General features: G+C 41.3%; 1 protein-coding gene across 1 annotated transcript in view; it reads left to right on the top strand.

Moving 5' to 3' along the window:
• The first annotated feature begins 238 nt into the window (after positions 1-238).
• MAMDC2 (MAM domain containing 2) overlaps positions 239-26,620 on the top strand; it is a 167,814-nt gene continuing 141,432 nt past the window's right edge. The window contains exons 1-3 of the mRNA XM_061201200.1: positions 239-270; positions 1,874-1,997; positions 2,336-2,452. Coding sequence (XP_061057183.1) covers positions 253-270; positions 1,874-1,997; positions 2,336-2,452 — 259 coding nt within the window. The 5' untranslated portion in view covers positions 239-252. The remainder of the gene's footprint in view (positions 271-1,873; positions 1,998-2,335; positions 2,453-26,620) is intronic.

Genomic DNA, 26,620 nt, shown 5'->3' with positions numbered 1-26,620 from the left:
GGTGGGGATAGGTTTTGTAGGACCTGGTAGGCCATTGTGAAGAGTCTGGATTCTGCTAAATGATTGATGGAGTTGTTAGGAGTCTGGAACCAAGGAGTGACATAGTCCGATTTCTGTGTCAAAAGGATGCCCTGACAACTGTGTTAAGAATGGAATGGAGGTGCGCAAGGCAGAAGCAGCAAGGAGACCACCTTTCGGAAACTACTGCAGCATCCCCGGCAAACAGCAGTGGCGACTGGGATCAGGGCAGTCATGTGGGCATGGAGCGTGGTCAGTACCTGCTATGTTTTGAATCCTGAACTGACAGAATTTGGTAATGTCCTGAGACGAAGAAAAGAGTCAAGGATAACTCTAAGTATTTTGTCCTGAGCAATTGGAAGGGAAAGGTTTCTTTAACTGAGATGAGGAAGATGCAGGGGAGAGACAGGTTTGGGAAGGAATATGAGGTGTTCATGCTGGGACCTGTTAAGTATGAGATAGCTCTTAAGCATCCAAATGAAAATGCTGAGGTGGCAGTGAGACAGAAGAGTCTGGAGGCAGTGGGCCGTCTGGACTAGAAAAATATTTGGGAGATATCAGGTTTTAGTTGGTGTTTCAAACTATGAGACTGGATGAAATCACTGAGGAAGTGAGGAGAAAGGGAAACCGGAGCTGAAAGGATAGAACTTGGAGGCACCCTAGTATCTGGGGGTCAGAGAGAGAAAAAGAAACAGCAAGGAGAAGAATGAAGGACAAGGAAAACACAGAGAGTCTGGAAACCAAGTGAAGGCATGTGAGCAGGGATTTGATGGTTGAACAAGAGTTTGTTAGGCCAGTGGTCCTCAAAATGTGGTCCCAGACTAGCAGCATCAGCACCTGGAAACTGGTTAGGAATGTGCAGAATCTTGGACCACAGACCAGAACTACTGAATCAGAAACTCTGATGGTGGGCTTCTGATGTACCCTAAAATTTGAGAATCATTGCCCTAGGCATAAAATTGCCTGCCCAGTATAATAAAGAGCATTAAGAAGAACCCCTACCCCTATCACCACTTTCTTTACTGGAGGAGACTACTTTTAAAAACCCACTTAGTTCTCAAAGCAAATTTGTAGCCAATGGGTACTTCACCATAACCCCGTCCCTGACATCACTACCCCCATCCCAATTTAGAAACCTTCTACTAATTTATCATGGCTCTTTGGAGACGAGGAATGCCCCCATTTCACCGGACAGAGGGAATGCTGAGCACCAGACATGCCAAACATTCCACTGCTAAATAAAGGCGGGGGTCGGGGGGTGGGTATTCCAAGGTTAGCGTTAACGGGCCATAAACGCTGGAAACTCCTAGATGTAAAGCTTATTCCACCCAACACTTCCCAAAATTTCCTCTAGGTTTTCCTAAGAGAATTCCACCCTCTTCCATTCTGGGCAGAAAAGGTTAAAATTAGGGCGAGCCCCGCAGGGCTGGCATTCCAGATAGAGGGAGGCTGTCCCCAGAAATAAGCTGGTTCCCACTAGGATGGGCGGGGCGGGGCGCCTCCAGTCCCAGCTCAGCCGAGGGGTTCCCGGGAGGCCTGCCCTCTCCAGTATCTGCCAGGGGTCTGGTCCCAAGCTTTAAAAATCCGAGCCCTGGCACTGCATCCCGACCTCTCCTCTCCCAGCCAGTTCTGGCTGGCTTTTCAAAAGTGTGCAGTTGTCTCCTCCCTGCCCAGCCCCGTCCTCGCCCAGGACCAGCTGTGCGGCCGGCCGGCTTCACTTAGGACGCGAGCGCACTGAGCGGCGCTCACAGTTCAGGCACCTTCGGCTTTCCGCTCTGCTCCCGGGGCCGCTTTGCAAAGTTGGGCAGCTCCAAGCGCACGCTTTGCCTCCGACTTCTCCCTCCCCCGATTCCAGGCGCCCCCGCTTCCCACGCTCCTTCCACCCGGAGCAGCCTGTCCCAGCGGGCTGGCGGCTCGCACCCCTGTCCAGTCTTCCTCCCCGACCATGCTGTTCAGGGGCGTCCTGCTGGCAGTGCAAGGTAAGGCCTGGATCCGGGGTGGGGGGGTACCTCCGAGGGGCGCTCTCGTGACCCTCTCCCAATCCCGCAGCCCTGGTAGTCGGGCTCGCGGTCCTGGGCTGGGCCGTCCGAGGGCGCCTACGGATCCATCTCCACAGCCGCTAACCTCCCTCCCCGAGCCCAGCGACTGCGCACGGGTCGCGCAGTGCAAGCGCCCTGGGCGGGGGCGGCAATACTGCCTCTCTCTCCCGTCCCCTCCCGCACGCCTTCTCACTTTCACCAGGTGGTTCCCCGGGGTGCACTGAGTTGGCGTAAACGCTCCCGAGACCGAGCCTGAACTGAAACCCGCTTTGTGCCAGCAGCCCTGCAGCTTGCCGGTGCCCTGGACCTGCCCGCGGGATCCTGCGCGTTCGAAGAGAGCACCTGCGGCTTTGACTCGGTGTTCGAGTTCCTGCCGTGGATTTTAAACGAGGAAGGTAAGGGGGTCAGTGCACAGGGGCCCAAGGTGAACTTTCCTTTTTTGCTGGTTGCCTCTTTCGCATGGGTAATGTTATCATCTTGGAGTTAAGTACTCTCAGGAGGAAAAGTGTGAGTCATGGATCATCCTTCCAACTCTCAGCTGTGCTGCATGGATGGCCCATGAAGAGATGGAGCCCTTTGTTTCCCTGGCCTGTGGGTAGAAGCTCTGCGATTTTGCCCGCCCCCCCTCCCCCCATGGAAGGGAGAAAGGGGGCACAGCTAATGATTGTCTCCCACCAGCTGCGTGCCCTCTGCAGGTCAACAGCCTCTCTGGTCCTCAGTAGACACCGTTGTGAGCTGGGGAAGTTGGGTGAGGTTAGTTTTCTTCTCGTCCTGCAGAAATGGTGCCCTAATTCTGTGATGGGACCTCAGTGCTAAACCTCACATTTATGTTGTGCTTGACAGCGTTTTGTTGCATGACATCATCCTCATGTTATTGTTGTATTTATAATCCAGTACTTGGCGAAAGAGGAAACCAAGTCCATGGCCATGTGCCTGAGGTCTCTCAGCTGGCTGGCATTGGTCATTGTCTTACCACTCATACCGTTTGGGTTCTAGTGACAGAGTTTAAATGTGGAGTCTTCAGATATAGCTTCTTGCCCTTCATTTATTTAGTAAAAAATAAGTAGTTCTCTCATGCCCAAGAGCAGGCACTTCTTTCCCTTCTTTCCCTTATCTCTCATTTGTGCCACCCCATTAAGAAGCTTGATGCCCCAGGCCACTGGGACTGAGAAATAGCCTCCTTTAAAAAACACTGCAGCGTAAAAGAGATCAGCTAACCTCCTTCCCAGGAATCTCATTTGTCCTCAGGCCCCCAGATTATCTAAGCTCCCTGGAGAAGGTGGAGGCTCAGAACCCCTGCTTAGGATGTATGAACTGTCATCACAGCTTTTCTGCCTTGGGCTTCTGTTTGGGGCTTTGCATATACTAGCTTCTCTGACATTGGCAGGGAGGTGATGTTAGCCCCATTTTACAGAGGAGGGACTCTCAGTCTTAGAATATTCAAATGGCTGGCCCATGTCCCAAGCTATCAGTCAGTGGCCAACTCTGAGCTGACTAGATCAGGGAAAAAACAGGAGGGAACTACTCAGTAGTAAGCTTTATTTATTGCCAACAATTGCCAAGTCTTTCCTACAGAGTACTTAGGGGTAGCTGGGAAAAATCAATTCCTGATGTATCGTTTGAAGGATTCCTACCTTGCTGATTGCCTTAGGGAAGTCTCTTTCATCTCACCACCCTACCCCTTTCCCTGCTCTGGTTGTGTGTGAAGCATTTTGAGCAGTGGCCTGACCTGGACCACATGACTGGCTTTGGAGAGCATTATTCTCTAACACAGTGCTTTAGCTGCATCAAAATTACCTGGTGGGTATGTTAGGACACAGGTTGCTGGGCCCCACCTCTGAGTTTCAGAGTCTGTGGGTCTGGGATGGGGCTGAGAATTTGCATATCTAACAAGTTCCCCGGTGATGCTGCTGGTCTGGAGATCACATTTTGAGAACCACTGACCTTTGAGAACCCCTACCTCTGCTGGTGGCCCTGTGCAGGGCTAGGACTAAGGTGAAAGAGCCACTTGCATGACCTTGAGAGTGAAAACCTCCTTAAATCTTGTGCCCTAGACACCCCTCTTGCCTCGCCCTAGCCTGGCCCTGAGAAAAGGAAATCAACATCACCCCTTAATCCAGGAGCCTCAGTCCTGCGCCCGCATTGCCAGGCCTCCGTCAGGATGGTGGCCCCCTGGCAGCCTGCTCCTGGGTCAGTGGGCAGGCCACAGCTCGCTGCACTCAACTGCCGCCCAGACCCACAGGAAGTGCTCTCTGCTGAGTTGGCACCTCTGCACCAGTGGCAGTTAAACAGTGCCCCTCCAGGAAAACAGGACGATGCTTATAGGGAAAGGTGATTGTGGTTTATAGCAAAATGAAGACACTGTTGCTTTCCTCTTTGCTTTCTTTCTAACTTCTAACAGCCACAGCTTTCTGGCTCAGGGCTGGGGGAAGTTCATTCATTCTCCTCTGAGCATTCCCGGGGGAGCAGGCTGGTTAGGCTTCCATCCTTACGTATCACGTTTTTCGGAGGCCAGAACTTGGACATAACAGTCCACTCCAGAGGCGCAGCGAGGTAGGGGTGTGGCAGCCACTGCTGCTGCCTGCTGAGAAGCCACCACTAAGAATTTCCAGTATAAAGCCATTCCTAGGTTGGTAGATTAAAGACAATACAAGTGTCCCAGGCTGAAACCTGGTCACAAGCCTTTCTGCAAATTTACTTCATCTGGCTGCAAAAACCCTTTGAAACTGGTTCCATCCACCTCCGTGTATTGTATGGCAGCATAGAAAATTATAGGTTTCAGTGACTTTTGCCCACAAGTATTTGGAACGCAAATAGCACTTCTAGATGTCCTTGGTCAGTAAGTTAATTTACAGTGGAGAGATCAATGCTAAAGCCCAGTGAAGAGAGTTAAGTAGAGAAACAAATCTGCCAATTAGAATTTCATTACAGGAGATTCAAATCGGGAGTCATTGTCTCAAAATATCTCCCAGCTGCCCAAAGTTGTATTTGAGGTCCACCCCTTTGGTTTATTTAGAGTATTAGGTCTCTAAGCCTCTCCAATTACAATTCCAATGTCCCTAGCTCATGGCCATTTTGAAATATGCTTGATTTCCACTGGGCAAAATATGGATGAGTTTTGACAAGGCGATGCATTGACTTGGGTTGCGTACCATAGGGAGGGTACCCCCAGGGACAGAGGGTGGCACCAGAGCAGGTGACTGGGCACGGCAACCTAGCCTCATCTACTTTCCAGTTTCTTGTTTTCTTGATTTACCTCCATGTTTTCGGTAGAATATTTTAATTTTCTCTCACTTGTCAAGGCAAGTGAGATTGTGTCAGAATCAAACTTTGAACTTGCTTTTAAATTTTAGGTTTGAATTAAATCCTGGGAAGAAGAGATCTATTTTATCATATAAAAATCTTCCTTATTCATTCATTTATCATCTAAAAAAATCTTTATTCATTCGCAGTTCAGAGAATATTGGAACCCCTTTGAACAATCGTCCTCAGCTGAAATCGAGATTGTTGGTTCCATTTCCCCAGTGCCAGCTGTGGGGGGCAGAAGCCCTTCGGCTGAGGATTCTTGGACACTATAAAGTTGGCCTCACATCAGAATGGTCACGGTTCAGACTAGTCATCGGTTGGGTTTTGGTTTCATTCCAATTTTTGGACCCCTTGGTTTAGCATCTTTAAGCTGGCTCTTTGAGGAAGTCATTGGAGGAACTGAGGGAGGGAGGGGGTAAAATCCAAACCCAGGTACTGCTCCTTAATTAGAAGTTTGGAACATTAAGCCACCCCAGAGAGGAAGGTAGATGTGGACATGTCAGGTTAAGAGGAGGTAAAAAAGGAAATTCAAAGCACTTGTAGAGAGAGTATTTTTTTTTTCTACAACAGTGGGGGTCAGTGTTTGAGGAATTGCCTAATACAGGAAGAATTTGGATGGTATTTGTACCCAGAAGCAAGTGATGGTATCTGAGGCAGGCTGGCCAGCTAGAAGTTTGGCATAACCAATGGGGGGCGGGTGGTAGAGTAGGCCGATATCTCAATGTAAGTATATGCGTGTGTCTCTTCCTGTCAACCCCCTTTCTTCACCCAAACCCCTTCCTTCTCTCTTAAGGACACTTTCAGTTACTTGGTCAGCTGAGTTTCACTTCTTCACTCAGTCATGTGCTAGTTATTAATACTGATAAATCCTGCCTGATATTTCTTGAGGCCCAGCTGGAGCCAGAAGTCTGGCCAGCATCCCAGGGGGCCTTCCTAGAGGAGGAGGACCAGTCCTCCCTCTCTGTGGGTTACAGCTCTCTTTCTGACTCAGCATCCCACCCTGACATCAGGAGTTCATCAGGCAATTCCCACCCTCTGGATCTGCTTAAACCTGCATCGCCTCTGCTTGTTGGTCTCTTGATGCCCTTTATGCAGAAACACAGCCCCCATGTTGTGGAGAGGCTGAGAGCAGCACAAGTCTGGGGTGTTCCTCAGATGCCTCTCAGAGAAACAGTCGACCCCAGGAATTGGCCGAGTTCTTCCTGCAATGCCATGTGGCGTTCCCCGGCCCGCCCTGGCTACTACTGATGTCAGGTTGAACCTGGCTCTTGTGAGCTGTGCCTGAGCATGGCCTTGGTTCTGCCCTGGCTCTGCCTGGGATCCTACATCCAAGAGCTGGGCCTTGGAATTCATCCAGTGCAACCTCCTCATTTTACGGAGGCACGCACTGGGGCCCAGACAGGCTCCCAGTCAGGGTCAATGACCAAGTCAGTGGCAGCCCTGGGGCAGGGCCTCATTTCCTCAACTCTTCACCTTTCTTTCTTCTAGCATTGCTGCCTCTCCCAATGTCCCTGTCTTCACCAGCTCCTGGACCTTGACACTTTGGTGTGTTAATTAAACTCTGCAACGTGTTAGAAACTCTTCATCAAACATCTAATTATATTTCATACATGTGGAAGAACATGGGTTCCAAAGGTGCAGTGCTTTGGGCCTACCAAACCCACAGAACACTATATTTTATGCCAGACCATGCATTTATTCACTCAGATGTGTAGGGATCCCACCTGCCTGCAATCTTTAGCATATAAAAGAGTGCCTGGTACATAGTAGATGCTCAACAAATATTTGTTGGGTGAATGAATTTGCTGAAGGAATAAATTCAATATTGGATGATTAAAAAGTCCTTATGCATTTCGTGTGTGCCCCTGGTTCATTCTGCCCCTTCAAAGGTAGTTCCTTAGCATGAGAAACAATGTAAGCCTAGTGGTTAATATGAACTCTAGAGTTGGACAGCTTGGATTAGAATCCAGGCTCTACCCTTACGTGCTGTGTGGCTTTGGGCAAATTATTTAACCGCTCTGTGTCTCAGTTTCCTTGGCTGTAAAATGGAGATAATTAAAGCACCTATCTCCTAAGATTGTTATGAAGACTAAATACATTAATATATTTAACACATAGTGAGCACTTTATACATGTAGCCTATTATTATTGTTACTCTTATTATTACTAGTTTTGTATTTTATCAAACATTATTTCTTCAATTCAGACAGCTTTCCAACACAGCTTCTGGATTGCTCAAGACAATGTATTTTTCTTTTCATTATAGTTTTGCCATTTGTTCTCTATTCCAACCAGAGGAAGAGCTTTCCTTTTCTTATTGTTTGGCTCTATTTTATTTATTTATTTAATAATTTAATCATCTGTTAGCCTCCTGGGCCATCTAAGTTTTGTGTGGCTGACTGAAGTGTGGACATAAAGTAATAAGACTAAGTTTCACACTTGGTTTACAGTCTCTCCCTATGACTTAGACCTTTTTCTCTATAAATTCTTAGTTTTTGTCAGGAATGCTTTGGTCCCTGCCCCAGCCTGTTCTTCCCTACTTATCTGTCCCACGGAGCTGGTGCCTCAGCATCAATCAAGTTCCATGCTGGTCCCTTCTAGGAGACCTCTGAGCTCTCATCTCCTAAGCTCTTGGGCAGGTCCCTAACCCATGGCCTCCTTGTCAATCAATCTGAGTTCTTGGGTTCTCTTACCTGGCCCCTGCACTTAGGACTTAACCTACCTGGAATGGTAATCTCTGCCTGCTCCTCTCTGCTGTGACTCACTTCTCTGGATGTAGGCTCTGTCTGGCCTTCCTATCAAGGCCAACACCCAGTCTGGGTTCCTCCCTACTCAAATTAGAGTTGCTGAATGGGAAGTTGCTACCCAGCTCCTGGTCTGATCCCTGACAAGGCGCCCAGGATTTTTGGGATGTTTTCCTTCCCATAATTGCAGAAGTCAGCTGTGGTCACAGTATATTGGGAGGAAAAAGTAATTTCTTGTCATAGGACTTTCTGCTTTCACTGTCATCTTCAAATCTCTTAGCACACAGTCCCCAGGTTTTATGACTTGCATTTTGGGGTATGCTATTCATAAAAAATCCTGGTTCTTAAAATAGCAGAACCTCTTTGGTAGGTCACCCCAGCAATAGTCCTACTTCTGTCTCTTGTTAAACAATGTTTGATTTTTAAGAATTTGAGTGAAACCTATTTATGTTAATAGAAGTGATGGGCATCTTGATATATATGCCCAGCAGGTAGTTAAACATGTGTTGGGCATCTTGGCTGGTCAATCCTGATTTTTACTTCTACCAGTTATCCCACCCACTCTTCCTCCATTTCTCTTATGCTTGTCTTAATCAATTCAGTCATATAAATGTATTCATGCATTCAGATCTAGGCTCTTGGAGTGTTTGATTATATGTTTAATTTCATATATATGTAGGTATATATATGAAATACCTACAGGAAGAAGGTAGTACTTAACACAGAAGAACATATGGCTGGTGATAAACGATGAAGTTATTTAAGAGCAAAGAACTTTTACAATATATCAGAAATTTCTATCATATCCATTAGGCCATACCTAATTAAGGAAAGCATAATGTCATACCTAATATCAATAAAACATTCCTGACAAAAAATAGGAATTTATAGAGAAATTCTCACACCTGTGCATTAGGCCAATTGTTCTCAACCCTGACTGGACATTAAAATCACCTAAAAGTTTCTTTAAAAATAGTTGTGTCCAGCCCTACCCCAAGAGACTCTGATTTACTTGGCCAGACATGGGGCCAGACTTGGTGTTGTTAACAAATAGACACTAAGAAATGAACAAGCTCCCTAGGTGATTCCAATATGCGGCCAGGGTTGAGGACAGTGATTAGAAGAATGGCCAACTCCCCCCATCTCCCCCCAACCAGATGTAAAAAGAAGGAATGTCCTCTTGTTAAGGATCCTTTAATGATTACCAATTGCCAACAGGGTAAAGTGCAAACTGCCTAGCTTGGCACGCAAGGTCCTTCGTGATTTGCCCCCAGCTATATTTCTACTCTTCCCTCCCATTAATCCCCAGCGTGCTGTTCATTCAACACGCTCTTTACTTTCTTGCCTCCCTGCTCTATTTGTGCTGTTCTCTACATCTGTGTTATCCTGCTTTTCCATTCCCCTGCCCCACCCCGGCCTATTTGAATCTATCCATGCTTTAATGTAGGGCTCTTTTTTGAAACATGCCCTGATTTTCCCAAGTAAATGAACCTCTCCCTTTCCTCTTTGTTCTCCCTTCCCATGGCTCTCTTCACGTTCCACCATGTAAATCTTCTTAGTGTCTCCTTATCGGCGTCCCCACCTCTTCACCTCATCAGAGTGTTACACTTTAAGAACAGGGATCACTGAGTAATATTCCATTGTATATATGTGCCACATCTTCTTTATCCATTCATCCGATGATGGACACTTAGGTTGCTTGCATGTCCTGGCTATTGTAAATAGAGCTGCAATGAACATTTTGGTACATGACTCTTTTTGAATTATGGTTTTCTCAGGGTATATACCCAGTAGTGGGATTGCTGGGTCGTATGGAGGTATTTGTAGTGAGGTGGATGGAGTTAGAGTCTGTCATACAGAGTGAAGTAAGTCAGAAAGAGAAAAACAAATACAGTATGCTAACACATATATATGGAATCTAAGGGAAAATAAAGGTCATGAAGAACCTAGTGGCAAGACGGGAATAAAGACACAGACCTACTAGAGAATGGACTTGAGGATATGGGGAGGGGGAGGGGTAAGATGTGACACGGGGAGAGAGTGGCATAGACATATATACACTACCAAATGTAAAATAGATAGCTAGTGGGAAGCAGCCTCATAGCACAGGGAGATCAGCTCGGTGCTTTGTGACCACCTAGAGGGGTGGGATAGGGAGGGTGGGAGGGAGGAAGATGCAAGAGGGAAGAGATATGGGAACATATGTATATGTATAACTGATTCACTTTGTTATAAAGCAGAAACTAACACACCATTGTAAAGCAATTATACTCCAATAAAGATGTTTAAATAAAAAAAAAAAAAAAAAAGAACAGGGATCACATACTTCCCACAACACCTGCCAGTGTGTGGTACCAACAAACGTTTTGGATTTAATCAATCTCTAAAGCCCTTATTGAGATTGATTTAAAAAGAAAAAAACAAAACAAAACTCTTGACATTTTCCCCTGTAGTGAAAGAGGTTGTGTTTAATAATCCTTCCTACCATAGGACTTCAAAGACTTTGGAGGCTTCTGTTGTAATTTCCAGATATAACAGTGAGGCAGTATTTCAGCTTGCCTCACCAATGTGTGATTTGTTTCATCCCCGACATACCCATGGACAAATAGCCCTTGGATTATTTACCCATCAGAGCTGCCTGAATCCCTTGATCCTCTGCCATCACAAACAATCATAATGCAGCCTTGAGAGTGACACTGATTGGTCTAAAAAGTATTTTTTGCAAAAGATGAACAGACTTTGAACTAGCTATTGAGAGCTGTTGTTTCTAAGGAACTCAAGTGCGAGACATCAGTACAGTACTCACCCTGATGGGCTATTTGTCTGCTCCTGGAAGCAGCTCTTGCATACTGTGGTGACTTATGGAGAAACCAAAGGATTAGGTTTATGATTCAGTGTTACCTGCCAGAATATTTGCTTTTTCTACTTTTTGAGACATTTATCTGTGTTTTGGGGGATTCTGAGGTTTAGAATAAAATAATAAACCAAAACAAGTGGTATCATGCCATAATGTCATAGTATCATGAATGAATCATATGTCTTACAGAAAAAGTTTCTAAAGAATATTAAAGCAGAAGCTAACACACCATTATAAAGCAATTATACTCCAATAAAGATGTTTAAAAAAATAATATTCATTCTATCAACACACATTTGAGTGCCCACTACCCATCGGGCACTATATTAGTTGTTGGAGTACAGAGAGTGCATGAAATACATACACAGTCATGGTCCCTGACCTTTGAGGTCACCATAGACCAACAGGAAGAAACACAAATCTGTAATTATGGTAGAGACAAAAGGAATTGTATACTAGCCCAGGATTTTCATTGCAAACAGCATAAGTAGGCTGTTTAAATTAAGCAGAAAAGAAGTTTATTGGAAGGGTATTAATTAGCTCTCAGAATCAGAAGGAAGTCTAGAGAGCTATATAGAGGGCAAGGGTAAAGAGATACATATTGTAGGCAAGATCCTACTGGAGGAAGCATTTGTGTGACTTTACCACTAGATATTTGTTACTGTGCTTCTGGACCTGCCTGTTCATTATTCTGTAGACAATGAGTAGTGATATGGCTTGCTCTCCAGTCCAGTAGCTGAGAAGAGGATTGATTTGAGGAAGATTGGCAATGGGGAGGCTAGTTAGGGAACTGTGCAGTGGTCTAGCTAAGAGATGATGAGGGCTTGAAATAGGACAAGGGGAGTAGGGGTAAAAGGGAGAGAGTAAATAAAACACCAGAAAGGGGACTAAATTGACAGGACTTGCTTATTGATTGGGCGGGAGTAACGAGTCAGAGGGAAAGTGACTCCCAGATTTCTAGTTTGGACAGCTGTTTGTTTGAGGGTGTCAATAGTTGAGAGAATTTCAAACTGAAAATTTTGTTAGGGTAGAAGAAGTTGTGTTCAGTTCTGAGTTACCTGGGAAACATCCAGGTGGAGGTTTCCAGCAGGACTTTGATGTAGGACGCTGAAGGTCAGGTACAGTCTGGGTAGGACTATGGCTGTGGGAATCCTTAGCATAAAGACAATGGTTGAAATCTTGAGAAGAGGTAAGATCACCCAAAGAGAATGTATAAAGTGGTAACAGCAGGAAGCTGAGGATGGAGCCTTAAATTCATGTTTAAGGATTAGGCACAGGAAGGAGATGGTGGAATAAATGAAACAGAAGGAACTAGACATAGAGGAGGAGGAGAATTAGGAAAGTGCAGGGCCACAGAAGCCAAAGGACTTAGGAGTTTCTAAAGGAGGAGGTGATCAACAGGACCCAGCAGCAGAGAGGTGGGCACAGTATGACTTGTCTGTTGGAAATGACAATTAGGTGCTCGAATGAGCGCAGTGTCAGTGAAATGATGAGGACAGACCCCGAATGCCCTGGTGGAAGAATGAAGGGAGAATGTAGACAGTTAGCAGCGTTCTCAGTAAGTTCGGATGTTCTCTCTTTCTCAGAGAGAGGTTCGCCCATACCGCCAAAGAAACTTGAGATGAAAGAGTTTTTGTTTTGTTGGTTTTTTTTTTTTTTTTTTTTTTTTTAGGAAGGGGAGACTTGAGCTTGTTTATGAAGTGAGAGGAAGGGATCAGTAAAGAAAGAAGATTCAGGAGACAGGGGGGCTCTAGCTCTGCACTAGAACCAATTTCCACTTTGACAATTCAGAAACCTCAAGAACATACAGATTTCTTGGACCCGCATAACCCAAGATCCCTCCACTGAGTGGCTCAATAACACTTGTGTCAACTTCAAGATGTGTGAAATTTTATTTCTACTGTAAATGAAGAGGATGTAGGAGATTGGGCTGAATCTGTGGTAATTAGGATGCATCCTGGAACATACTTATTAAAAAGCAAAACCAAACCTTTTATAGGCTACAGGAGAATGTTTGGGTATAAGGAAACTTTAACAGCATAGCATATTCTATTTCTGTTATGGGAATAGTTCCCAGTGAGAAGTGTGAAGTGAAACCTAGTGAAAGAGTTACACAATATAGCTTCCTATGCAGCCATGGTTTGTGACCCATAGGTGGCCTTTCATGGTACCTGTCGAGTACATTTATTGTCATTGTCTGTAACCTTCACAACAGTCAACAGTCCTGAAGGTGGTTATTATCAACATTTTACGGATGCGTAAGTAGGAGAAGAGAGACTAAGGTAACGTGCCCAAGGCAACACAAAGAGTCAGGATATGGACTGAAGCATATGTGGCTCCAAAGATTTGAGCTTCACTGGGCCCTAGGCTCCTTCCCATCAGAGAGTAAGTTGTTGCCTTCATACTTCCAGAGGTCACCACCGAGGAAGACAGACCTGCAAGATTTATGCTTCCCTAGAGGTAGTGGGAAACCTCTGCAAAATACTGATGGTGTCCCAATATTCCAACTCCTGCCCCGGGGTTCCAGGCCCCAGATACAACCAGCATGCCTGCCATGTGGTGGTAAGCCTTTGGAACCAAGCGAGCATCAAGCCAAGATAGGGAAATATACTTCTACTTATTTTTTCCATAACAGATTAAAGTTTACTCTTGGAACCATTTGAAGGATTCTCTTCTCAGTCCTCAGCATTATCTTGGCAGAGAACTTCAGGGAAAATTTACAGCTTGACCTAAAATACTTTGGCAGTCTTAAGGAATACTCCTGAACTTCGAATTCATCCATTTGTACTGTGAACGAATTAAAAGAGTACACAGATAAATGTGTTTTTGCAAGCCAGTTGCCCTACTACACAAGCAGTTTGGTACTCACTCATTCCATTACTCCTAACAGAATGGCAGTGTTGCTATCCAGCAACATTATATAATATTGTGATATATAACTTAGCTCTATGCTCAGAGAAATTTCCATTCCTTATTTGAAAAACTTTTGCCTCACTGCCAAAGAGAGCTGAAGTGTTATTTGAGGCCACGTTTGTAATGAAGATGACTTTAATATGCTTTAACTGCACCAAGAAGCTGCCTTCTTTGCTTACCAATATTTTATGACTAAGACCATATTGTCTGATACCATAACTTAATAAGTTTTCTTTTTTAAGCTTCTGCAGATTTCTTTTAATTTTGTGGCTTTATGAAAAATGGGTAATAGACTAGAGTGTGTTTAAAGTGTGTTGTGACTCTGCATTAGCCCATTTTAAAATATAAGCTTTATGGAAAGCCTTTGGTTTTCCACTATAAATCCTGAAAATTGGGAATACGCATCTGAAAACGTTTTCCCTTTTCCACAAATTCTGATGCAGAAAATGTGAGTTACACATTAGTACCTTTTTTTTTTTTTTTTTGAGAATCAACACTGAAGAGCAGACCCTTTTTTTTTGTTTTTGTTTTTTTGTTTTATTGTTTTTTTAAAATCTGTAGCCTTTGTTTAATTCACAGTTTCTTATATTTAAAGGATCATGGGTATTTTAGGTAAAATCTATTAATGTCCTGAAGACATTTTGGCTTTTTGAGAAATCCTGTCTTACAGAGGAGTATTCATCAGACAATCCCTTCTACAGGAATAACCTACCATAGGAGACCAAAATATAGATAATAAAATATTGTGCCTTTTTGTTAGTGCACTCAGATCCAAGAAACAGGATTAACAAGTCTCTAAAACCCATGTGTATATACTTGGAATTTTATCTCTTCATTCTGCCTCTATCTGCACACCTATTCCAAGAAATAACCGAGTTCTTCACAGTTTGATGTTTGTCTGGCACTCATCAATTAGATATAACAATTGCTGATATTCTTGTTTTACTCATTGTCTTTTTTCTAAGTTATGATCTGTCCATTCAATTCAAAGGGCATCTACTTCTTTGGTCATCTGAACCAAAATTCACATTACCATATACTAATTCCATGTTAAATTCCATGGTCAATATCCCTGCTGGTATAATTTCAGTCACATTGACATGAAATCATTCATTCAGGAGGTGGAAACAGTTTGGAGGTATATACTTTGCCAGAGTTAATCAGGTGATAACTTTGTATATCAAGTTATTATATACAAATGTTATTATTAACAGTAAGGGACAGAGCTGGAACTCAAAGCTAAAATATCCAAGCCTATTTTCCAAGTGACACTGATCTTTTTTTATAAAATAATCACTCTGCATTACAGAGTACTTATTATCTGAATCTTTAGAAACTGAGTTTCATGGAAAAAAAAGTCAGCCAAATCTTCCAACAAAAGTCATTATAACATACAAGCATTTACTAAAGAAGGGACTTCTCAAAAATTTCTTGTCACTTACTACTAGCTTAGGGCATATACTTTCTAATGGTGGTAAAATATTTATTAGTTTCACATATCTTTGTGTTGTAAATACAGTTCTATACATAGAAAAGTGAACAAATTATTTAAAAATATTCAGTATTCTATTTGGTGATTTTGGAATAGTTTTTTTTTTTTAACATCTTTATTGGACTATAATTGCTTTACAATGGTGTGTTAGTTTCTGCTTTATAACAAAGTGAATCAGTTATACATATACATATGTCCCCATATCTCTTCCCTCTTGCATCTCCCTCCCTCCCACCCTCCCTATCCCACCCCTCTAGGTAGTCACAAAGCACTGAGCTGATCTCCCTGTGCTATGCGGCTGCTTCCCACTAGCTATCTATTTTACGTTTGGTAGTGTATATATGTCCATGCCACTCTCTCACTTTGTCCCAGCTTACCCTTCCCCCTCCCCGTATCCTCAAGTCCATTCTCTAGTAGGTCTGTGTCTTTATTCCCGTCTTGCCCCTAGGTTCTTCTGACCATATTTTTTTTTCTTTTTTCTTTTTTTTTTTTTAGATTCCATATATATATGTTAGCGTACGGTATTTGTTTTTCTTTTTCTGACTTACTTCACTCTGTATCACAGTCTCTAGGTCCATCCACCTCACTACAAATAACTCAGTTTTGTTCCTTTTTATGGCTGAGTAATATTCCATTGTATATATGTGCCACATCTTCTTCATCCATTCATCTGTTGATGGACACTTAGGTTGCTTCCATGTCCTGGCTATTGTAAATAGAGCTGCAATGAACATTTTGGTACATGACTCTTTTTGAATTATGGTTTTCTCAGGGTATATGCCCAGTAGTGAGATTGCTGGGTTGTATGGTAGTTCTATTTTTAGTTTTTTAAGGAACCTCCATACTGTTCCCCGTAGTGGCTGTATCAATTTACATTCCCACCAACAGTGCAAGAGGGTTCCCTTTTCTCCACACCCTCTCCAACATTTATTGTTTGTAGATTTTTTGATGATGGCTATTCTGACTGGTGTGAGATGATATCTCATTGTAGTTTTGATTTGCATTTCTCTAATGATTAATGATGTTGAGCATTCTTTCATGTGTTTGTTGGCAATCTGTATATCTTCTTTGGAGAAATGTCTATTTAGGTCTTCTGCCCATTTTTGGATTGGGTTGTTTGTTTTTTTGATATTGAGCTGCATGAGTTGCTTGTATGTTTTGGAGATTAATCCTTTGTCCGTTGCTTCATTTGAAAATATTTTCTCCCGTTCTGAGGGTTGTCTTTTGGTCTTGTTTATGGTTTCCTTTGCTGTGCAAAAGCTTTTAAGTTTCATTAGGTCCCATTTGTTTATTTGTGTTTTTATTTCCATTTCTCTAGGAGGTGGGTCAAAAAGGATCTTGCTGTGATTTATGTCATAGAGTGTTCTACCTATGTTTTCCTCTAAGAGTTTGATGGTGTCTGGCCTTACATTTAGGTCTTTAATCCATTTTGAATTTATTTTTGTTTATGGTGTTAGGGAGTGTTCTAATTTCATTCTTTTACATGTAGCTGTCCAATTTTCCCAGCACCACTTATTGAAGAGGCTGTCTTTTCTCCACTGTATATTCTTGCCTCCTTTATCAAAGATAAGGTGACCATATGTGCGTGGGTTTATCTCTGGGCTTTCTATCCTGTTCCATTGATCTATATTTCTGTTTTTGTGCCAGTACCATACTGTCTTGATTACTGTAGCTTTTTAGTATAGTCTGAAGTCAGGGAGCCGGATTCCTCCAGCTCCATTTTTCTTTCTCAAGATTGGTTTGGCTATTCGGGGTCTTTTGTGTTTCCATACAAGTTGTGAAATTTTTTGTTCTAGTTCTGTGAAAAATGCCAGTGGTAGTTTGATAGGGATTGCATTGAATCTGTAGATTGCTTTGGGTTATAGAGTCATTTTCACAATGTTGATTCTTCCAATCCAAGAACATGGTATATCTCTCCATCTATTTGTATCATCTTTAATTTATTTTATCAGTGTCTTTTAATTTTCTGCATACAAGTCTTTTGTCTCCTTAGGTAGGTTTATTACTAGATATTTTATTCTTTTTGTTGCAGTGGTAAATGGGAGTGTTTTCTTAATTTCACTTTCAGATGTTTCATCATTAGTGTATAGGAATGCAAGAGATTTCTGTGCATTAATTTTGTATCCTGCTACTTTACCAAATTCATTGATTAGCTCTAGTAGTTTTCTGGTAGCATCTTTAGGATTCTCTATGTATAGTATCATGTCATCTGCAAAGAGTGACAGCTTTACTTCTTCTTTTCCAATCTGGATTCCTTTTATTTCTTTTTCTTCTCTGATTGCTGTGGCTAAAACTTCCAAACTATGTTGAACAATAGTGGTGAGAGTGGGCAACCTTGTCTTGTTCCTGATCTTAGTGGAAATGGTTTCAGTTTTTCACCATTGAGGACGATGTTGGCTGTGGGTTTGTCATATATGGCCTTCATTATGTTGAGGAAAGTTCCTCTATGCCTACTTTCTGGAGGGTTTTTTATCATAAATGGGTGTTGAATTTTGTCAAAAGCTTTTTCTGCATCAATTGAGATGATCATATGATTTTTCTCCTTCAATTTGTTAATATTGTGTATCACATTGATTGATTTGCATATATTGAAGAATCCTTGCATTCCTGGGATAAACCCCACTTGATCATGATGTATGATCCTTTTAATGTGTTGTTGGATTCTGTTTGCTAGTATTTTGTTGAGGATTTTTGCATCTATGTTCATCAGTGATATTGGCCTGTAGTTTTCTTTCTTTGTGACATCTTTGTCTGGTTTTGGTATCAGGGTGATGGTGGCCTCATAGAATGAGTTTGGGAGTGTTCCTCCCTCTGCTATATTTTGGAAGAGTTTGAGAAGGACAGGTGTTAGCTCTTCTCTAAATGCTTGATAGAATTCGCCTGTGAAGGCATCTGGTCCTGGGCTTTTGTTTGTTGGAAGATTTTTAATCACAGTTTCAATTTCAGTGCTTGTGATTGGTCTGTTCATATTTTCTGTTTCTTCCTGGTTCAGTCTCGGAAGAGTGTGCATTTCTAAGAATTTGTCCATTTCTTCCAGGTTGTCCATTTTATTGGCATAGAGTTGCTTGTAGTAATCTCTCATGATCCTTTGTATTTCTGCAGTGTCAGTTGTTACTTCTCCTTTTTCATTTCTAATTCTATTGATTTGAGTCCTCTCCCTTTTTTTCTTGATTAGCCTGGCTAATGGTTTATCAATTTTGTTTATCTTCTCAAAGAACCAGCTTTTAGTTTTATTGATCTTTGCTATCATTTCCTTCATTTCTTTTTCATTTATTTCTGATCTGATCTTTATGATTTCTTTCCTGCGGCTAACTTTGGGGTTTTTTCATTTTTCTTTGTCTAATTACTTTAGGTGTAAGGTTATGTTGTTTATTTGAGATGTTTCTTGTTTCTTAAGGTAGGATTGTATTGCTATAACCTCCCTCTTAGAACTGCTTTTGCTGCATCCCATAGGTTTTGGGTCGTTGTGTTTTCATTGTCATTTGTTTCTAGGTATTTTTTGATTTCCTCTTTGATTTCTTCAGTGATCTCTTGGTTACTAAGTAGTGTGTTGTTTAGCCTCCATGTGTTTGTATTTCTTACAGATTTTTTCCTGCAATTGATATCTAGTCTCATAGTGTTGTGGTCAGAAAAGATACTTGATATGTATTCAATTTTCTTAAATTTACCAAGGCTTGATTTGTGACCCAAGATATGATCTATCCTGGAGAATGTTCCATGAGCACTTGAGAAGAATGTGTATTCTGTTGTTTTTGGATGGAATGTCCTTTAAATATCAATTAAGTCCATCTTGTTTAATGTGTCATTTAAAGCTTGTGTTTCCTTGTTTGTTTTCATTTTGTATGATCTGTCCATTGGTGAAAGTGGGGTGTTAAAGTCCCCTACTATGATTGTGTTACTGTCGATTTCCCCTTTTATGGCTGTTAGTATTTGCCTTATGTATTGAGGTGCTCCTATGTTGGGTGCATAAATATTTCCAATTGTTATATCTTCTTCTTGGATTGATCCCTTGATCATTATGTAGTGTCCTTCTTTGTCTCTTGTAATAGTCTTTGTTTTAAAGTCTATTTTGTCTGATATGAGAATTGCTATTCCAGCTTTCTTTTGATTTCCATTTGCATGGAATATCTTTTTCCATCCCCTCACTTTCAGTCTGTATGTGTCCCTAGGTCTGAAGTGGGTCTCTTGTAGACAGCATATATACAGGTCTTGTTTTTGTATCCATTCAACCAGTCTATGTCTTTTGGTTGGAGCATTTAATCCATTTACATTTAAGGTAATTATTGATATGTATGTTCCTATTACCATTTTCTTAATTGTTTTGGGTTTATTGTTGTAGGTCTCTTCCTTCTCTTGTGTTTCCTGCCTAGAGAAGTTCCTTTAGCATTTGTTGTAAAGTTGGTTTGGTGGTGCTGAATTCTCTTAGCTTTTGCTTGTCTGTAAAAGTTTTAATTTCTTCATCAAATCTGAATGAGATCCTTGCTGGGTAGAGTAATCTTGGTTGTAGGTTTTTCTCCTTCATCACTTTAAATATGTCCTGCCACTCCCTTCTGGCTTGCAGAGTTTCTGCTGAAAGATCAGCTGTTAACCTTATGGGGATTCCCTTGTGTGTTATTTTTCCCTTGCTGCTTTTAATATTTGTTCTTTGTATTTAATTTCTGATAGTTTGATTAATATGTGTCTTGGCATGTTTCTCCTTGGATTTATCCTGTATGTGACTCTCTGTGCTTCCTGGACTTGATTAACTATTTCCTTTCCCATATTAGGGAAGTTTTCAACTATAATCTCTTCAAATATTTTCTCAGTCCCTTTCTTTTTCTCTTCTTCTTCTGGGACCCCTATAATTCGAATGTTGGTGCGTTTAATGTTGTCCCAGAGGTCTCTGAGACTGTCCTCAATTCTTTTCATTCTCTTTTCTTTATTCGAGCAGACCCTTTTGAACTCACATTTTAAAAGCCCTAATATATCATAGGTTATATGTTTTATCTGAAGATTTTCATCTTTGTTGTCAACATGAAATAGTCAATAACCTACCTACAGGTGGTTCTCTACTGAATATTGTGTAATAAAGAGAAGTGATATTGAAGATGACATATATGAAGATGCATAGTATTCACATGAGTTATAATTCATTTTTTTTCTTCTAGTGTCATTGAGATGTAGTTGACATACAGCACTGTATAAATTTAAGGTGTACAGCATAATGTTTTGACTTATATATATCATGAAATGATTACTGCAGTAAGTGTAGTGAACATCCATCATCTCATATGGATGCAAAATAACAGAAAAAGGAAAAAATATTTTTTCCTTGCAATGAGAACTCTTAGGATTTGCTCTCTTAACAACTTTCATATGTAACGTACAGCAGCACTAATTGTATTTATCATGTAGTACGTTATGTCCCTAGTATGTATTTATCTTATAACTGGAAGTTTGTACCTTTTGACCACCTTCACCCAATTCCCTTTCCCTCCAAACCCCACCTCTGGTAACTGCAGATCTAATCTCTTTTTCTATGTGTTTGTTTTCTTTGAAGTATAAATGACCTACAACACCATGTGAGTTCCTTTTGCACAACATAGTGATTTGTTATTTTTGTACATTACAAAATGATCACCACAGTAAGTCTAGTTACCATCTGTCACCATACGTGGATATTACATTATTATTTCCTGTATTCCCCACACTGTACGTTTCATCCCCATGACTCATTTATTTTGTAACTGGAAGCTTGTACCTCTTAATCTCCCTCACCTATTTCACTCATTCCTCCACCCCCCATCCCCTCTGGCAACCACCTGTTTATTCTGTGTATCTATAAGTCTCTTTCTGATTTGTTAGGTTTATTCATTTGTTTTGTTTTTTAGATTCCACATATAAGTGAAATCGTATGATATTTTTCTTTATCTGACTTATTTCACTTAGCATAATTCCCTCCAGGTCCATCCATGTTGTCACAAATGGCTTTATTTCATTCTTTTTTTTATGGCTGAGTAATATTCCATTGTATATATACACCACATCTCCTTTATTCATCTATTGATGGGCACTTAGGTTGCTTCCATATCTTGGCTATTAGGCATACATGATTCATTTTTAATCTTGGGCTTGTGAAGTAGGACTTATTTGCTTTCCATACATGTATGCTCTTAAGAGTGTTGAATGTAAAAGGAAACTCTAGTAGCTATAGAGAATAAATCCCAGGTTTTTAGACCACCCCCCATTTAAAGAACATATCAATAATTACCAATGATGTCATGCTCAATTTTGATCCATGTGGGCCTCTTGTCTGTCAAGTATGTCATTAAGCAGCTTTTGAGAGAGGATGAGGGCAACCTGTTTGTGTAACAGCTGAAAATGGACAGCTTAGTTGTTAAGAAAATTTCTCTGTCCCTCAGAATATCCCTCAAGCCTCTTGCCTCTCCACAAACTCAGCTACTCACAATAAAAATTTCTGGGAGATGAAAAGGGTGTGAAATAGTCTATATTTTTAATTAACTCTGTTCATTTGTCATTTTAGTGATCAGGAAGTCATTCATAATTTTGCGACAATATTCTGTCATAAAATAAGTTTGGATACATTAATGGATGATCTCTTGCTGAGCATAATATTAGCCTAGTAGTCTAAGATTTCTTAGAAAATTAATGGGTCTTGGAAAAATAGATAATATTCACCATCATTCTATCCAAATGTGCAGTGAAACATGGTCATGCACGGTAGACACCACATTTGAGGCTCAGATGATTTAAGAACTTTTCCTTAGAAACACTTGACAAAGGAAAAATCCTGAAGAATAAACTGCAGGGATTCAGAGTTCTGATCTCCTTTCAGTCTTGATCACCAACCACCAGCTGCATTGCAGAATGACTTGCCATCAAGGTACTCTCAGCTGGGAGCTGAGGATGATGCCTGGCATATTTTATTTAAATATTTTGAGAATGGACACATCAATGATCATTTTTTATGTTTATCCTTAGATCTTTATTCAGAGTTTCTAAAACTCAAAGACCATTTACAAGCATTTACTGAGCACTGGGTAATGTGTTGGCATTGAGCTAGAAGACCCAGTAGATAAATAATGATAATTATTTTATCTAGCATTTATTGGGCAATTCTAATATGCCAAGCACTGTGCTAGATACCTTGCATGTATAATCTCATTGAATTCTTACAATAACCCAATGAGGGGATACTCATTACAGATGAAGAAACTGGGATTTAGAGGGTTTTTTTTAACATTCCCAAAGTCATGGAACAAGTAATTGATGGAGCCTGGATTTTAACCTACATTTGTCTCCAAAGACTAAGAAAAGAATCATTCTGCTATTTTATCTCTGTTTCCCCACTGTCCCCTAACATGGGGTCTCAAAGGATCTTTGTGATAGAAATAATAATGATAGCTATAATAATAGCTAACTTGTAAATACTCATCTATATATTATTCTGCATTTGATGTTATTAACTAATTTAATTCTCCCAACAGCTTAGTGAGTTGAGTCTTATTTTCATCCTCATTTTAGGGTTAAGGGAAGTGAGGCATACAGAGATAATATAACTTGCAGGTCACAAGGATCCCAGGTGGCAAGGCTGTATTTTGTAACAGGTCTTCTGGTTCCAGTCTGTGTTCTGTGAAGGAAATAGCAATTATAATACTCATTTTTTTCCACTGCACTTTGAGGTGAGAAACTTTTCTACTTAAGTTCTGATGTGAATGACTAAGAGAACCATGAAAGGGCATTGTTTCTTCCAGATTCTTCCATACACAAGGGCGCTATCACCAAATAAATTCTAATTTGAGGAAATTTTAAATCAATCTTTTCCTTTAGAAATGGCACAGACCCTGGGGCAACAGAAGAATTCCTGCCTGGTTCCAAGTTCTAAATGAGATTACATTGGGAACTCCTATGAGAGTCTCACACTCAAAGCATCCCCACGACTGCACTGCATTCTCTGGACAAATTCCAGTAGAACTTATGTTCCTTGATAATCTTATGGTCTTGTTTTAAAAATATGTCAAGTATCCTCATGCCAAAAAAAAAAAAAAAAAGAAATAAAAATGTAATATCTGTCTGCTTGGGTTATGGAAAAAGACATTAGGCACTCAAATCAGTAGGGATATAAGCAGGAGACACCAAACAAGCAGAAGGACAATGAAAATCCCTCAACCTTGGAACAAAAGCAACAAATGACCCCTTGATAAAACTTACATTTTAGCTTAGCTAAAGAAAGACATGCATTTCGTTCTTGAGGTTTTTTTTTTCTTTTCTTTTCAATCATGACTATGTATGTATTTGTTTACTTTTGAATGTCTAATTTCTTTCTTTAAAAATTTTATTGATGATGGCCATTCTTACAGCAGAAACTAACACAACATTGTAAAGCAATTATACTCCAATAAAGATGTTAAAAAATTTTTTTACTGAAGTATGGTTGATTTACCATGTGTTAATTTCTTCTGTACAGCAAAGTGACTCAGTTATACATATATATAGATTCTTTTTCATATTCTTTTCCATTATGGTTTGTCACAGGGTACTGAATATAGTTCCCTGTGCTGTACAGTAGGACATTGTTGTTTATCCATCCTATATGTAATAGTTTGCCTCTGCTAATCCCAAACTCCCATTCCTTCCTTCCCCTCCCTGCCCTTGGCAACCACAAGTCTCTTCTCTATATCTGTGAGTCTGTTTTTTTGTAGATATGTTGATTTGTATTGTATTTTAGATTCCACATATAAGTGGTATTTGCTCTTGAGTTTTGACTAAAAATATAAACTCATGAGTAGTCAGCAGTGAAAGCGTAGCCCTAGACAGTCAATCAGTGAGTTCGTATCTGTCAACAAAATGCAAGGGCCTGGTGGACAATATGCTAAGAGGCTCAGCATATGACTGGTCAGTTATTTCTGTGGAGCTGTAATATACAGTATGGAAAATTACTTGTCAGTGAGATCCTCAGCCATGATATAATAATAATGACCGCTAGTCACTATGTTGCAGATACCATGCCCATATTATTTCTAAACCCTATTATAACCTTGTATGATCTGTGTGGCTATCTCCATTTTAAAGATATAGCAACTGAGACCCAACAAGGTGACTCAGCTTGCCCCAGGTCACACAGCCAGAGCAGGATGGGGTCCAGGTCTGTCTGCTCCAAAGCCAGTGTCTGTTGCACTATCTTGCCATTGGGTGTCTGGCGCTGGATTTGATGCTGAAGGGGCTTCCAAACAAGGGCAAGACTTAACTTCTGCCCTCTAGTAGTGAATAGGATTCCAACCTCTCAGATGTTGACCATTTTGACAACCTTTTCTCCCAAACCAGCCTCTTTACCTCTTTGCCTTTGCCAGGAGCTGTTGGCCTTTGCCATCATCCATCATAAACATCTCTCCCAAACTCCACTGGGGCTGGGGATTGCTTTGTGTCCCCAGCACCTGGCCTCATCATGGTAGGCATTTAGGGAGGGCTTACTGAACTCAATTCAACTCTTCTTCCTCCCTCCCTTCCTGTTAAGCTCAGCTTTCATGATCCCCTCCCCTCTTTGTTTCTCCCACTGGCTCTCAGTCCTTTATGACTGGCTCTCCCAAGCCTAAAACTAGCTCTTTCTTCAATCATTCAGAGGACCTAGTGTTGCTATCATAAAACCGCCATCATGTCCCACTTCCCAAAGCCAGCTTTGGTAAAGTTCAAGTGAAGAGAAAACTTTTGCCCACTAGTTCTTTTGGTCCTCAATCCTTGAAGAACAGATTTCTTCATCTTTTCTCCAGGAACAGCGTGATGACTCATAGCTCTATTAGCTAGAAGAGATGCTTACAAGGCTCAACGGTTCTGTCCCCATGAAGCCTGCCCTCCCACACCTAATACCAATTCACAGGATCCATTTACTGGAGCTCAGGACATGCTTAATTCACTGATAAATGAAATAGGCGAGAATGTTCAGTAGTGCCATTTCCTATCCTAGAACCCTCTTCCCCCAGACCCTGTAGCTGTCTCCTTCTCATCATCTCAGCCTGAGCTGAGATGTTACCCTCTTCCCGAGGCACCCCATACCTCAGGTATGACCTCCCTCGTGGTCACTATCACATCGCCCAATTTTAATTCTCTCTGTAGCACATTAACTCTGATATTTTTCTTGTTTATTTAATTATGTGTTTATTGTCTGCCAACCCTGTTAAACTGTAAGCTTTGCAATAGCAAGGAACCTGTCTCACTTGTGTCACTGTGGATTCTCCCATGCCCAACACAGTGTTTACCACCAGAAATGTACTCAATAAATATTTGACGCGTGGATGAACAAATCTTAGTCACTGCGGTGCTGCTGCCTTGGAAATGTACGAAGGCCAACACATTATCAGGATTTGCTGAATGAAAAGAAATACCAGGTGAGCCTGGGCATCACAGAGACATTCTGTATAAGTAATGCGTTTCCCTCAAGAATGTGTCTAGGCAGAAACATCAGATAGAAAAGGTGAATTTTTCAGTTACGTTTTGGTCCTGCCTTTATGGTGCCACCAACTCTCCCATTGTCTGCCAATTTGAGCAAGTGTTTTACTGGAGAACAGAGATTTATCACCCAGACACAGGATAGTATTTTCTTCTTTTGACAAATGTAGAAAGCAATTTGTGGAACAAAGAAAGATACAGAACATTTAAAAACTAAATTCTAAGACATTGCCCAAACATGAATAAGGGGCACGTGTGTGTGTGTGTGTGTGTGTGTGTGTGTGTGTGTGTGTGTGTGTGCCTGTGTGTGAAGAATAAATCCTTAGGTAGTCTGTGGTGTGAGAGTGATTTTTCAGAAAACTGGCTAGTTCCTTCTAGTACAGATTGTGTGTAAATTATTCAGGCAACTGTTGTAATTTTCTTCTCTTCCCCTAAGATCAGCCAAGCTGATACCTGAAATCCATCATGGTAATCAGATTCCAGACCATGTGGAAAACATTCTCCCTTATCACAGATTTTTCTTTTACAATCCCAATAACACAGACCTCCATGTGGAGCCCTTGAAGCAGTTTGAAAAGAAATTCCCAAATAATGGATGTGATTGTCTGGCTGTAGCTCTCATGCATTCTTGTAAAAATGCACACAGCGTGTTGCATCTCTCCACCCTTCTCTCTCTGGAGGCATGTGATAACCAGTATCACAACCAAGGTCTTAGATCTGTGTTCCTCAGGCCCATTTAGAACCATGACTACTCATCGCTGTCATTTATTTTGGGCCCCTGTGTGCTTCACCTCATTTCATCTCACAA

Source organism: Eubalaena glacialis, chromosome 9, assembly GCF_028564815.1.
Source record: "Eubalaena glacialis isolate mEubGla1 chromosome 9, mEubGla1.1.hap2.+ XY, whole genome shotgun sequence".
In the NCBI taxonomy this organism is placed as follows: domain Eukaryota; kingdom Metazoa; phylum Chordata; class Mammalia; order Artiodactyla; family Balaenidae; genus Eubalaena; species Eubalaena glacialis.
Note: the sequence above shows the minus strand (reverse complement) of the source record. Positions and strands in the feature narration are given on the sequence as shown.